The sequence below is a fragment of the Psammomys obesus genome, unplaced genomic scaffold, assembly GCF_907164565.1.
Source record: "Psammomys obesus unplaced genomic scaffold, mPsaObe1.curated_primary_1811, whole genome shotgun sequence".
Lineage (NCBI taxonomy): Eukaryota > Metazoa > Chordata > Mammalia > Rodentia > Muridae > Psammomys > Psammomys obesus.
Genome location: NW_026585895.1, coordinates 6,132,685 through 6,147,860, shown reverse-complemented (window position 1 = coordinate 6,147,860; position 15,176 = coordinate 6,132,685). Strand labels below are relative to the sequence as shown.

General features: G+C 38.3%; 1 protein-coding gene across 1 annotated transcript in view; it reads left to right on the top strand.

Annotated features, from left to right (window-relative positions):
- The window catches only part of Ube2e3 (ubiquitin conjugating enzyme E2 E3), a gene marked incomplete at its 5' end in the record, with an annotated part of 53,545 nt that overhangs the window by 35,856 nt on the left and 2,513 nt on the right, over window positions 1-15,176 (top strand). The window contains 2 exon segments of the mRNA XM_055600237.1: window positions 9,816-9,948; window positions 14,414-14,561. Of these exon segments, the coding sequence (XP_055456212.1) occupies window positions 9,816-9,948; window positions 14,414-14,561 (281 nt within the window).

Below are 15,176 nucleotides of genomic sequence, written 5' to 3'. Positions count from 1 at the left end.
GTCCCTGCCCTGACTCACACCACCCCAGAATCTGGGGTTATAAGTACACAGGGCCATGCCTGGCATTTTTTAATGTAGGTGTGATAATTTCTTTCCTCATAGTCTATCCTACAGTCATCTTTAACTTATTATTATTGCAATAATACACAGCAAACAGAAGAAAGTTAGTGCTGACCCTAGACAGAGAACCGTGGCTTGGTCCTTGGATGACACTGCAATCAGGAGTGTGCTTCATAAGGAGGTTGTGTGGTCATTGTCTTGTCTTTGTCTTGCATCTGTTCCTGACTGCTTAGGTGAGCCACTCACTGTGCCATGTGCTCTCTGCCATAGCCCTCTGGCACTCCACCAGAGACCAGAGCAGTCGAGTCTCCAAATCATAGGCTAAAATCTTCAAAACTGATTCAAATTTAACTTTGTAAGTTAATTATCTTAGAGTTTTTGTTTACATGACATGAAGCTGACCAGTACTAGACACAGACACAGGTCCATTAGAAATACTGGCCACTTTCCTACAGTTTGGCCCTTACCGTGTTGCCATGCTTTAATGAATTCTGCCGCATGGTCTTGATTTCCAGGTTCTGCTGTTCACTTGGCCTCCCTGTTGCTGCTGTGTATTTGCATATGCCACTCAGTCTTTCTAAGTCTTTACTTCTCACCGACTAACTCTTGTTGGTCTCAAGTATCCTTCCTACCCACTGTTTGCTCCTAGGCTAGTCATTTCTCATCTTCCTAACAGGTTCATATGCCCTGGCACTCAGCAAGCAAACTTCTCCTTTCTAATACATGTCATATTTCTGCTTTGTCTGTTGTGGGTTTATTTAACTAGGGTCTTTATCCTTAGGTAGGCTATAGTCTTGACACCGGGGCCTTTGTGTCATTTATAATTATAAAGATTAAGTTCATTGTAGATTCATTTTTTGCAAACCACAGTATGGATGAATAAGCTGTACTCTGGCTGCTTAGTTGTAGTAAAAACTGATAACTCTCTTCACCAACATTTACAAGTTCATTTTTTAAAAAGACATTCTGCGTAGGAGGAGAGTAGGAATAGAAAGTAATTAGAAACAACCAACAAATCTCTAGGTCTTCCTCTGTATTCGGCTTATTTTCCTATGTCATTTATCTAACCATCGCCTCTGCAGTTGTCTTCATGTTATCTATTCTTAATAAATAATGAAGATATAATTCATTGTCAACATAGAGAAAGACAGCTTTTCCTACAATTCTTTACAGTAGCAGCTGTTCACCTAAAACAATTGAGGTTTGGGAAGAAGTAGAGACATGTGGTTTTTCCTTAGGAAATTTAGGAGGAATTTTCTTAGGTTTCCAGTAGAGGTCACTCATGTCCATGTAAGCATTGGATGTAGTTAATGCAATCTGTCTTTTATGTTAGGGATGTTCCAAATCCCAGCTGTCAGTAATCATTTACAAAAGTGAACAACTCATTGATAAACAAAGTTCTTTTCTCATTTTTTGGTCCTGTGTTTTGGTAAAGTTAGAACTGTATAGGCTTCACCTTATAAATAGGAGAGTGATGGACAGAGGGAAACTTAAATGCAGGAAGGGAGTTTTGATATCTCCTTTAGTGAGAAAATCTAGGGTTATAGTGTAGTTATTCTTGCAGGCAAGTATTTTAAGTTTAATATCACAAGCTGCAGTGAGTGTGAGAGACTTAAGTATAGTTACAGATGCTGATAATTTGACTTTCTGTCTTTTTAATTTGTCCTTTGAGCATTATTTCCTAGACACTGAAATGTTGTTGAACTAATTGGGGTTAGTCTTGAAAAATTGCTTCATATCTTATGAAAAACTGTTTTTACAAGTATTTCACCTGACTTATACAAATGTATTCTGTAGTGACTTGTATCTGAGCTGGGATTCTAAACTATTTTCTAAAGTATTTCTCATTACCATGTACAACTGTATATGTATGCTGAATGTCAAGGTAGACAAAGTGTGAGCTTTGCATGGTTTAGATCAAAGACTATATGGTAATACTGGCTCAAGAAGAAAGCTTTGCATTCTTTGGTGCATCTTTAGGCAGGTTCCATAAGTACATTTTGAGTCTATCCGTCTTTATATGTACACCTAGCTGCCAGAAGTATTAGTTCCTTCATGAAAATGACCTTGCAAGCAGCATGTGCGAGCACGCATGTGTGCGTGTGTTGAGTGCAAATTTAAAACATGTTGATTCTAATCCCTATGAAAGTCAGTACCACTTTTCTTCTTGTAAACCGCTATACAACATTGTCAGGGCTGGGAAGAAAGATGACAGCAGTGTATATGCCTCACTCTTGGTATGTGACGAAAAGACTAGGTCCCCAAAAAACATAACTACTTTTTATGTGTCACATTTACGAAAGAGCCAGGAGGTTACATGGCATTTCACAGTAATTTGCTGGTACAGGGCAGTTCGTAGTTTGAGAAGACCTGTGCTTGTGTGCTGACACAGAAGCACATGTAGGTGGCGTCTGACATAGTTAGGAGCCCACTCCTATGGCAGGACAGTAGAGTGAGTCAGAGGTTCTGGAACTGAGGAGACACATTACAGAAGAGAGTTACGTATAAAGGCGTAACCATTTATTTCTTGAACATTACCTTAATCGCTGAAATGTATGCCACTGACTGGAAGACTTTGGAGAACTTTTTGTTTTACTATAAAATAGAAAACTTTTATTTTACTATATAAATCCCTAAATATTTACCTAATTTAAAGGTTCCTTTCTGCTTCTAATATCTTCCTTCTCTTCCATAACTCTCACACAAAGGTTGTAGTAATTGCCTCCTTGTGGGAATGTGGCAGTGTTAGGAGTTACTGCCTAGTTTAGGGATGTTAATAGTGATCAGTGTTTATTCCGGGATGATTAATTTTTAAATGAAATGAACCAATTCTGAAGTGTCCTTTAAGGACAGATACATATAAATTCTGATACATTATATAGAGAACTTTTTTGAAGTGTTTATTTAAGTGAATAGATGAGCTAGCCTTTAATACTGTTCTTTCTGAACTTGTTTCAGTTTTAGGGGTCAGCTTCATGTTCAGTTATTTATTTTGAAGCTTATACATCTTCTAAGTAAAAATATTTTTGCAGTAATTTTACAGGCATTAGCTATATTTCCACATCATTGATGTATTACTGGGTAATTGTAGGCAGTGTACAAATAATGTGATTTTTTTAAACCTAATTAAGGCTGATTTATAATTGTGAAATGTTTGTTTCTCCGCTATTTAGTATTATTACTAAAATGTTATTAAGATGTAGAAAGGAAAGGTAATCGAGGACCAGACACATTGCGCATGAAAATGAAGGAGATACTCAAAAGTATAAATTAACCATTGAGATAACTAAGTCTGAAGTGGAAATGCCTTGTTGAAACTTGATCTTTATGGATGGAACTAAAAAAGTGAGGGAGGTAACTCAGAACCAGAAAGACACATATGGTGTATACTCACTTATAAGTGGATATTAGCCATATAATATGGGATAAACTTACTAAAATCTACAGACCTGAAGAAGCTAAACAAGGAGGACTTTAGGGAGGATGGTTAAATCTCATTCAGAAGGGAAAACAGGTTAGATAGCAGAAGTGGTTGGAAGAGAGGGGACAGGATGGGAGCCTTTTAGGAGGATCATAGAGGTCCTCTGAAAGGCTTGACCTGATAAGGGATCGAAGTAGATGCTGAGACTCACAGCCAGAGTGTGGGGAGTCTTATGGAAAAAGGGGGGAATAGAGGGACCCGGAGCAGACAGGAGCTCCATAAGGAGACTCAACAAAGCTTAAAAAAAAATCGGGGCCCAGTGGTGACTGCAGAGACTGATGCACCAACCAAGGACTGTTGCATGGAGAGGACCTAGACCCCCTGCTCAGATGTAACCCATAGGCAGCTCACCATGTGGATTCCCTAGTAAGGAGAGCAGGGCAACCAAGTTCATGGTTGATCACTTCCCTCTGGCGATAGGGCCTTGCCAGCCCACAGAGGAAGAAGACCCAGGCAGTCCTGATGAGACTTGATGGGCTGGGGTTAGATGGCAGGGAATCGAGAACTCCCCCTTTCAGTGGACTAGGGGAAGGGGATAGATAATAGGATGGGGGGGAAAGGGAGGGAGGGTCAGACCAGGAAGAGTTGAGGGAGAGGGCTTCAATCAGGATATAAAAAGAATATATTGTAAAAAATAAAAATAAATTTAAAAAAAGAAACCTGACCTTTAACATGATATGAAAAGGATCTTGGTGATGTCAAGAACAGATTGAGCTAGAAGTGGTGGCACCTGATTGCAGTCCTGTCACAGAGCTGAAGCAAAACTGCTGCAGATTTGAGGCCAGTGTAGGCTGCTGTGGTGGTACACTCCTGCAGACTTAGCACTTAGAAGTACAGGCAGGGGTTGCTGGAAGTTTGAGCATTGACTTACTAGCTTATTTCTGGAAATGGCCTGAGTGCTTTTAGAAACAGTCACCAATGAGAATAGATTTTATTTCCACGCATTGTATTAACACTAACACGTCCATTGGCTTGTCTTTTTTACTGGTTGGCTAATAGCTGTAGATGTTTTCCTGTGTCTAGCCCAGATCTTGGTTTCCAGCCATCTCTGGGCCCAGTTCTCCCCATGGCTGCAGGGACGTGCCCTCATGTAGGTCTATCCCTTCCCTACTGTCCTCGTCCTGCTTCCTTTGTCTCTTCTGTCACAGAAGAAACTTTCTCCCTTTCATCCTTGCTGTGACATGTTTGCTGAGCAGTGCCCTAACTTTCTGTCCCTTGTCCTGACTTCTTTCCTGCCTCAGGTTTATTGATCAGCTGTCCATTTCCCTCCCTGTTCATGGCCCACATCCATCACTTGGACAGGCCCGTGTCCTCTGTCTTTCATCTTCTAATCGTTAAGCAAGAATCTTTTCTTTTGGCCTTCTATTCTTTGTAATTAGAATCTTTCTTTTTATCTTGTTTGTCCTGAGCTATGAAGTTGTATTTGGAAGAGTAGGAAAGCTTAGAGGCCAGAGTGAATATTTGCCAACTATGTGAACTTGAAGCCATGCTGGTTAAACTGAGGTAGTGTGGACAATGTAGTTTTAAATGCTTAACCAGGTAGCATGAAAAACCTTGAGTTTTAGTATTGCTTACTAAAAAAATTTACATGCATTTATTCACTTACTGCTATGGGGGAAGCAGGTATAAAAAGTTTCATTTATAGTATGATGGTTAGAATGCTTCCAGAGTCCAAAACACCTAGTTTTAAGACATAACTTTGGAGTGCATCTGTTTGTAATTCAGAAACTCCTTTTATAAACCAAGACTTGAAAAATATTTAGTACTTTTTGCATCAGCATGGAAATTTTTGTAAGTTCTACAATTTTTATTTTAAATTAATATTTTACTTTATTCTTATAGCAATTTTAGATTCATAGCAAAGTTCAGTAGAAACTACAGCATTAACATGTCCCTCTTTGCCTCCTGCCTCCGTTATACTGCCTTTGTTGGCATTCACCACACCAGTGGTGTGGGTGCTGTATGTTACAGTCTGTGAACCTGCTTCAAACATGCATTGCCACACATAGTTCCTAGTTTACAAGGCACCTTATTCTTGGTGCTGCACAGTTTATGGATTTTCACACATGTATAGTGATACATTTATCCAGCTGTCACGTCAGTGTCTAGCTACCCTTTGGTACCTGCTGACATATTTTTAGTCCCTCCATAGTTTTGCCTGTTTGAGGATGGGATATGTTTGAAATCTTGCAGTATGTAGCAGTATATAGATTTTCAAGTTATCTTTTTTGACCAAGTAATGTGGATTTAAGGTACATCTGTGTCTTTGTGTGGTTGAGCTCTTTTGCACTGAGTAATATTTCATCATCTAGATGTAGCAGCTTCTAGTTCTAATATGTCTTGGTTGCTTTCCAGTTTACACGATTATGAATATTCCTGCTATGTATAGGTTTTTGTGTTGAGTTTCCAGTTTCCTGGCTAAACAGCAATAAATGGTGGTTGCTGGTCATATGGCAAGTTGTGCTTAGTCTCTATGAAACTGCCAGATTATCCTCCAAAGTGAATTCTCCACAGGCAAAAACAGGGAAGTCTAGACATTTTGCATTGCCGCTTTCATTTTACTTTACTACAGTAAGTAGTTCTGTACCCTTTGTTGAAAAGCTGCTTTTTTTCTGTTGTTACGTGTGCACCGACAAAGATTAACTGTCTTTGGTGACCCTCTGATTTCCATTCTGTTCTTTTGCTCTCTCTTTCACTTATACACACTGATGTCCTTTATTTGTAGTTGTATTGTAAGTCTTCAAGTTGGGGTAATTAACGCCTGTCTTCGTTGCTTCCTTCGTGAGTAATATTCTGTTTTTCTCCACATAAACTTTAGAATCAATTTGTTGATATCCATAGAAGAGTTTATTGTTAGTTTTTTTTCTTTGAACATCACTGATACAGAGGTGAAGTTAGAAGAAGTGACATTTGACACTAGTCTACCTAATTTGATATGCAGAGTATCTGTTCAACTAGTTTCATGGTCTTATCTTTTTAAACATTTATTTTTATCTTATGGGCAAGTGTTTCTCCTTCATATATGTATATGCACTGAGTGCACACAGTGCCTGCTGAGGGTAAAAGAAGGCATTGACACTTTGTGAAACTGGAGCTACAAATGGTGATGAGTCACCATGTGGGTGCTGAGAACTGAACCTGGTTTTCTGCAGGGTAGCCAGCGCTCTCAGCTGCTGACTCATCACTCAGTTGACTTACTGCTTTAAATGTTAGTTAGTTGATGCAGGAGAAATTACCATTGAGCCCATCAGTGATGTCACTGTTGACCTTAGATGAAAGTTGTTTCTATAGAAAAATGAGGAAAGGTATTCAGTTTGAAACTACTTTAGAAACAGAAATTGAGAATTTGGAGGTGACAAGACACTTTCAAGGACTGTTCTATTAAAGGAACCCTGATTGAGTTAAAAGCTGGAAAGAATAAAGAAACAGTTTGTCTCTTAGTTTGGTGTGGGGAAATGGCATTGCTGGATTCATGTGGATGTTGTTCACCTTAAAGACAAAGGTAGATGATGTAAGGCAAAGTGGAAGGAAGGTTGTGTACATCTGTCCTGTGGAAGGGAGAGAATTAGAAAGCACAGAAGTCATAATGAAGGGAAATGGTTGGCCGTTTTCACCCTTTTTTTTTTTTTTCCACTCAGCTGTGAGACCCCATTGGCAGGGGTGCTGCTAGCTTGTGACATGCTCTGAGTTAATGGACTCAGTCCTGATGCTCTTCATCTTCAAACCTCTTGGCGGGTCTGTCCCAGCCTCTCTCTATTCCAAAAGATGCCTTAAAGGAAATGAAAATAGACTCCTTAGGCTAGGTGCTTCTGTTATGCTAATATCCTCATGTAATAGTGTTACCTTTAACACTATTTAACACCCTTTTTCATGCAGCATAAGAGGGGAAAAGGCAAACTTTAGAATTAATTCAATTTCATGGTGGGAATCTCAGCTTTTCTACCAGGTAATGGGATTTAAGATGGATCCTTCTTCAAGGGCTGGTAGAATTATCCAAAGCACCATCTTTTCTGTCTTCACTTCTGCAGTCCATTAAAAAGACTGACATCAACTGACCTCTGTTCAGTCATCTGAGGCAATTTGGTTATTTGGAAGTTGCTTATTTGGGTACTTAAACAAGTAAGTATTTGCAAAGTCTGTTTGGAGAGCAGAGTAGCCACAGTGAAATTAGAGGTGCAAATGGGAAACACTTGAGGACTATAGACTAACCTATGTTGAGATCTTGTCATTTGAAGTTCACTAGTTTTTGCAGCATCACTTTTGCAAAATGAATAACATGTAGTTAAACTGGTGCCTTATTAGTAATATGGTTGCAGTACTTCAATAGGACCTCCAGATCATTTCTAAATTGAAAGGTAGTTTAAAAGAACAAAAATACATGCATACGTATGTTTAGAAAGCCAGGATAATTTGCAATGTAGAAACCTTGAGAAAACTAGGTGTGAGATGTCTTGGTTATTAAGGACACCTGCCGCCTTTGCAGAGGACCTGAGCCTGACTCCCAGCACCCATATCAAGTGGCCCAGAGGGTATAACATAGTCTCCTAGACTCTGTGGTTTCTTCACTCATGGGTACATGGCCTCCCTGCCCACCCCACCCACATATGCACATGACTAAAGAGAAAACGAAATTTTAAACAAATGGAGGAAAATGGCAATTTCTAAGGTGTGTTTGAACAATGTTACAGGACTCAGAGTTAGGTTACTAACCAGAAATTATGATTTTTAGATTATATTGTCCTGTTACATTTTTATTTCATAAATGATACTGATGTTGAGTACATTCCATTAAGATGTTTGTATGGTTCATTAGAATTCAAGTCTTAATTTCTTAACATTCCCCTACAAGGACCCATGGTTTCTGAAGCTGATTCCAGGGCTGAAAGGCTAAAACATTTTCTCGTGCCTGGAAAGAAAAAAAAAAAAGTGCTTTAAAATGACACTGACAATTTAGAAGCATGTTGGAGTATATTCTAAAATGATGCCAGCATGTTCAAAGCATGTTGGAGCTGTTTTGTAGACTCTCCCACTGGGCAAATCTATGATGATTCAAGCACCAAAATAATTAAATGCAATAATAATTATAAAGCACTGGAAAGATAGTACTTTGTGAGACCATATCAGTAACATACCATTTAAATAAGCATAAGGCCAGGAGGGGCTCAAGACAGTTGTTAAATGTGGAAGAAGAACTGGAGTAGAAAATCATAATGCCAATGTCATAGGAAAGTTCCGAGAATTCCACATGAATGTTAAATCTAGAGGAGAAATTTGAATGAAGACAAAGATACTTGCATAGTTGTAATCTAACCAAAGAGTACCTATTGGTTGCAGAACAGATAGTAACTAAGCAGTACAAAATTTGGAAAGCATCTTTAGTGGGTGAAGCTTAATATCGCCAGTGAGGGATAGGATACCAAATCATGTGCTTTAAAATGTCATGACTACAAAAATGCATGTTTCTTATTTACTTCTTTCCTTAGGAGTATATTGCTTGAGTCTAATTATGAGAGAAATACAGACAAAATCAGGTGATGCTGCACATTTTTTTGAGGGACTATATTCTGCTCCCCCCCCCCCCTCAAGTCAGAAAAATGAAATTCTGATAGGACCTACACTAGAGGAAAGAAGACATAAGTGGGTGTGGTGAGGTGTACATGATCGGTTGTGCCTGCACTTCAGATGCAAGGCAAGATGATTGCAAGTTCTAGGCCAGTTTGGGTTTACATAGTAAAATCTTGTCTTGGAATAGATTAAAAGTGTAAGAGTAAGATAAGATTTGTCCTGACCCCAAGACTGCATCTTTTATGTGGGAAGAAAATTAAGTATATTAAAAATTAGTTGACAGTTTTATCATGCAAATTATGGATTAGTGTGGGTGATTGTTGAGATTAAATGTACTGATTTGTAAATTATGTTTTGGAAGAGTCCATGTAAGTTTTTACATGGAAAGGATAACAATATAAGCAACTTAGATTAGTAAATGTTCATATGTGTATGTGGAGGGGTTGGTGAAAGAGAGGGAGATTAGGCAAATAGCAAAACACTAGCAAGAGTTATCCATTAAATTTATATGGTCTTTGTATTTTCATTGTAAAATTTCTGTTTATTTTGAATACTTAAAAGTTTATGCATGTGTGCATGCGCACATCTGGTTAGTCGTATTGCTGTAGATTGCTTATTGCTTATTTAACCTCTAGTTTTGCATTTATCTTAAGGTATTAACATACATTATTATAGATGTGTATATTGATTTTTAATTTCTTTCAAATAGTGCTGGGCCTAAAGGAGATAACATTTATGAATGGAGGTCAACTATACTTGGTCCACCAGGTTCTGTATATGAAGGTGGTGTTTTTTTTCTGGATATCACATTTTCTTCAGATTATCCATTTAAGCCACCAAAGGTAAGAACCTAGATGTACATTGATTAATGTTTATCCTTCTCCAAACCCACGTATTCTAGAATTTATATGTATATTAATGTAATAATTTTTATTTCATTGTGGTTTATGAACTAATATGGAAACTCAGAACCAATTATTTTAAAGCCAAAAGACACTGACATCTGCCTTTTAAAAGTAATTTTATATTTAATATGCTTTGTTCATAGTAGGTAAAACTAAAAGTGAGTAAAACATAAATGTAAACTTAACCAAAACTTCCTCTGTGAAATAAACCTGATTGACAGTTTTCAGAAATAGGTTAACAAAAATTTTGTCTTTATTCATAGATAAGCAAAAACTAGAACACTATAGAAAAAAAAAAAACAATACTTACATACTTGTTTTGTATCCTCTATGATTGTAATACAAAATGAAAGAGTGGCAGGCTCACTTCTTCCTTCTTAATTCATTTAAGTGGAGTGTCAGCTGGGTAACAGAAAGCTATGGCTCTGCAGAGCTTAAACTTGATGCTTATTGGATGGACTTCTTCTGACTACTCATTTTACCATAGTCAAGTAAAGACCCTAGAGCTTTTAGGCTGTGCGGCTGAGTTTGTTACAGAGGAATCAGGAAGGCTGTCAAAGCGATAGCCACCAACTAGTAAAATGCTTTTCTTCGTATACAAATGGGTATCTAAAAATAAAATAAGAATAAAACTAGATAAAGTAAAAACAAAACAAACTAGGACAAAACAAATACAAGAAAAAGAGCCAAAGCAAGTTTCTGACTTTTATGCGTGTGAAATGCTTCTTCTTAAATCCTAAAACTTTTCAAATATATGTAATGATTCAATGTATATCTGTATGTGTGTATCTATATATTTACCTTACCTATCTGTCCATACATCATATCTGTCTTGTCATTTTCAATTCTGTCCATGTGTGTGCATGCGTGTGCATGCACATCCCTGTGTCTGATTTTTAGAAAGGACATCTCTGGAAATTATTCTCTAATACTATAACAGTAGTCCCACCTAGTGTGGTTACCTTAAATTATAGACAGGGTGGTGGGTTAGTCTGTCTGTCTTTTCTCTTTTGAAAATAGAATCTTCTGTTGTACACATCCTGTTCAGTTTCTTCTCCCTCCACTTCTCCCAGCCTACAGCCCCATGTACATACACTTTTCCTTCCCCCATCTATTCCCTCTCCATTTCCTCATCAGAAAAGAGCAGGCCTCCAAGAGAAGAGAGCCCAGTAGGACAAAACCAGGTACAATAAAACAAGGTGAAAGCCTTCATATTGAGGCTGGACAAGGCAACCTACTTGGAGGAGAAGAGTCCCAAGAACAAAAAGAGTCAAATACACCCACTCCCACTGTTAGGAGTCTCCCAAAATTACCAGAGCCAAACACACACAGAGGACTTGGTGCAGACCTCTTCTGGCCCCTTGCTTGCTGTTTTTGTCTCTGGGAGAGAGGAAGGACCTTATGGAGGCCTGCAGTGTAGACTCTTTCCACATTCCTGGCGGTGGATCTCTGCACCTGCTCCCATCTGCTGCTGGAGGAAGCCTTTGATGACAAGTGGACAGGGCAGTAATCTGTGAGCATAGCAGAATACCATCGGGAGTCATTTCATTGGTTTGGGTTTGGTTTGGGTTTGCTGGTTGTGTTTGGTTCTACCCTGCCTAGGACTCTGGGCTGTCCATTCTGGGTCCTGGCCATCCAGGCAATATAGTGCATAGGCTTCCTCCGTGGGCCTAAAGTTAGGCTGGGCATTGCTTGGCCACTCCCATGTGTTCTCTACCACCTTTGCCCCAGCACATCTTGCAGGCGGGATGAATTGTAGGTCGAGGTTTTGTGGTTGGGTTGATGTCCAGGTTTTGGTTTTTGTTTTTGTTTTTTGTTGTTGTTGTTGTTGTTGTTTTTTTTTTTTTTTTTTTTGGTAGCCTATAGAGTATCTTCCTGTGCCAAAGAGACTGACTAGAATGTAGGGGTGAAGGCGCCAAGCAGATCCAGCTTGGACTCGACATTCAGTGAGCCATGTGGATGTCCTCGACAACCCCTCCTTCTGTCAGTTTGCAGAGTGTCTCTCTGTTCCTGCATCAGCATGGAGTGTTTGGTCCATTCGAACTCAAGATCCTGAAAGTTCTCTTTAGAAGCTCTTAAGGTCTACAGTGCTTGCTAAGTCAAATAAAGGCTCAGAGCCCTCATGATATAGTGCCACAATTTGGATCCTCATTGAGAGATAGGTATATTTTTAATGACAGCTTATTATCAGCTGCTCAGTTTTCATCCTTTGGTTGTTCTCTGTATAATAAACCTTTAGCAAATTTTATGTGTACTTATGTGAGATTTACACATGTGAGATTTTTCTTATTGGAAATTAGTTTTAACATTTTAGAGAGATAGGGGAAGAAAGTTATCAGGATATATTTGTATGGTATTTTATATGAAAGGAAAAAATAATGTAATTTAAAAGATGCCTACATTTTTCATAGCTCCATTAGTGGAATTGTCTGGCAGAAGGGCTTTGAACTACAGTCCTGTATATAACTTGACATTTTTATTAATATATAGCTGTTTATAGATTTAGAATGCTATGAAGTTCCAGTGTGTTGCATATGTAAATTGCTAATGTCTCCTTGTTAAGTTAGATTTCTTTTTATTCATAAATCCTATGCCTAAATGAAACATATATAAAATTTGTGGTTTGTTGGTATTAAAAGTGACTATTTCTTTTTAGTTTTTTTTTTTTTTTGGGGGGGGGGTGTTGGTTTTTCGAGACAGGGTTTCTCTGTGTATCTCTGGATACCCTGTGCTCTGTGTACCAGGCCGACCCCGAACTCAGAGAGATCACTTGCCTCTGCCACCCAAGTGCTGGGATTAAAGATTTACACTACCACCACCCGGCTTCTCTATATCATTTTTGAAGTTCACATAAAGTATTAAACTTCCTAAAGAGCAACAGAAAATCTGTTAATGGATACTAATTTGTTTAGTTACTATTTGTAGCTGGAAGAATTTAATAATCAATTGTATTTGAAAATAATTTCTATTTCTTAAGTAATCAGCTATCAGTCATCTAAACAGGCATGCATTGCTTCTATATTCTTGAACAACAGTGTCTAATAGAAGCATAGTGGCACAGTAGCACAGTACTAATTACTTGTCCAATTTTCAGTTTCCATAGCCATATTAAGTAAAAAGTAAATGGAACTAACCATGAATTAATTTTAATGGTATGTTTAACCCTGTATAGCCAGAGTGTTACTATTTCAGCATGTAATAAGTAATATCCTTAGAAATATTATTAATAAGCTCTTTTACATTCTGGTTTTGAAACCTGGTGTGTTAATTCAGATCTCTGTATCCCCATATAACTTCTTGCAGTGTGTCATAGTTTTCTCTGTGGCCCTGACTACGCCGTCATTGGGTAGTATGTTTGTGTGCTCCTACACTCTTCCTACCCAAAGGCACTTTTGGAATATTCTTCCTATTCCCAGATTCTTCTTTGAAGCTCACAATACACTGCTAATTTTAAGATAGTGGTTTCTTTTTTTCCTCTACATGTTCAAATGATGAAGTTATCTCTCAACTACTTTTTGGCTTAGAAACATGCAATATATATTCCTGAGAAAAAAATATATCAGTTTCTATGATCCAGTAGCTAAAACCCTTGCCTTTTTCTGTCAGGGTCTAGCTAGACACTGAAGCAACTGTAGGAGCGTGACTAAGAGAAAGGAAGGTAACAGATGCTGCTGTGGGCCTCCTCCTTCATTGTGTTCTGACATAGCATGAAGTTTGCCTCAGTTGGTGATAGTACTATTTTCCCTAGAGGCTGACCTGACCTTTAAAGAATTGTTCATCTTTTCTTACCTTTGAAGCCTAAACATGTCTCCACTTTCCGTCTTCATGTATGTCCATCTTCATGTATGTCCAAAGATGTGTGTGATATGCGGCTACACACATGCATGCATATATGATGTCATTTATGAAAATCTAATTGATCAGTTATTCACCTGTTCACTTCGTTCTTAAACCAGGGTGGCGCCTGGCATTGTATGCATTGTTACCTAGAATTCCAGTACTCGGGACGCAGAGGCAGAAGGATTACTTTAAATTTGAATCCAGTGGTCTGCACAGCAAGTTCAGGTCAGCCAGACCTACATCCCTAAGGACCTGGTGTCAAAAACAAAACAACAGCAACAATAAGAAAACAAAACATTAACTAAATAAAGCCAGTTTTGGTTTTTTCTATGTTAAGTCAAAACCAAAAAATCAATACTTTTAACTAAAATAAAACTACTTCACTTTTAAAATAGTTTTTCAGATTTTACAAATAGTTTTCAACAAAGGTGTTTGACCTTGTTGTTACACCCAGTGTGGGAGTAGCACTGCCGAGTGTTTGCTGACAGCATCGCCTGCAGTGTGTTACTGCTCAGATGACTCGGGGCACAGCCTTATCCTCTCCTGTGTCCACTGTGTGCAGGTTACCTTCCGCACCAGAATCTACCACTGCAACATCAACAGCCAGGGTGTCATCTGCCTGGATATCCTGAAGGACAACTGGAGCCCGGCTCTGACCATTTCCAAGGTTTTGCTCTCCATTTGCTCCCTTTTGACGGACTGCAACCCTGGTAAGCAGAGCTTTACAGATCTACAAATAAGGCTTCTGTGTTTAATGCATATCAAGAAATAAATGTTATTATTAGGAAGATAAGTATAAGATTTGTTGAGGGATAGTATGGAGGTTGAGTCAGCCAAATACTAGGGCTGACTTCTGACATGTAGACTTCATAATTAGCTGAGGCTACTTGGTGACATCTTCTATCAAAAAAAAAAAAAAAACCAAAAAAAACCAAAGGCCAACTGTGAAGAACCCAGGCCATTATAATTACAATTGCAATTACAATTACCGGGCCAAAAGTTTCTCAATATTCATTTAGTTTACTATGTCATAGCCGTCTGTGATTATTTTTGTACTATCAGCTTTGAAACTTTCAAACTGTAGGGCTGTATAGACCATTCCTGTTAGAGATATGCAGTGTCTCTGATTTCTTTTCCCTGCTTTTGTGCTGCCATGTTCTTTATTATACTTACCTAGTAACTGAGGGTTTCTCCCTTTTGGTATTAAATAGAGTGGTGATGGAGGACGTCACAGTGGTAGCTCATGAATCAGTCTAGATAGTTACTGTATAAGTCCAAGTTATTAGTATATAATATAAATTACTAAATTTCTGAAATGCAGTAAG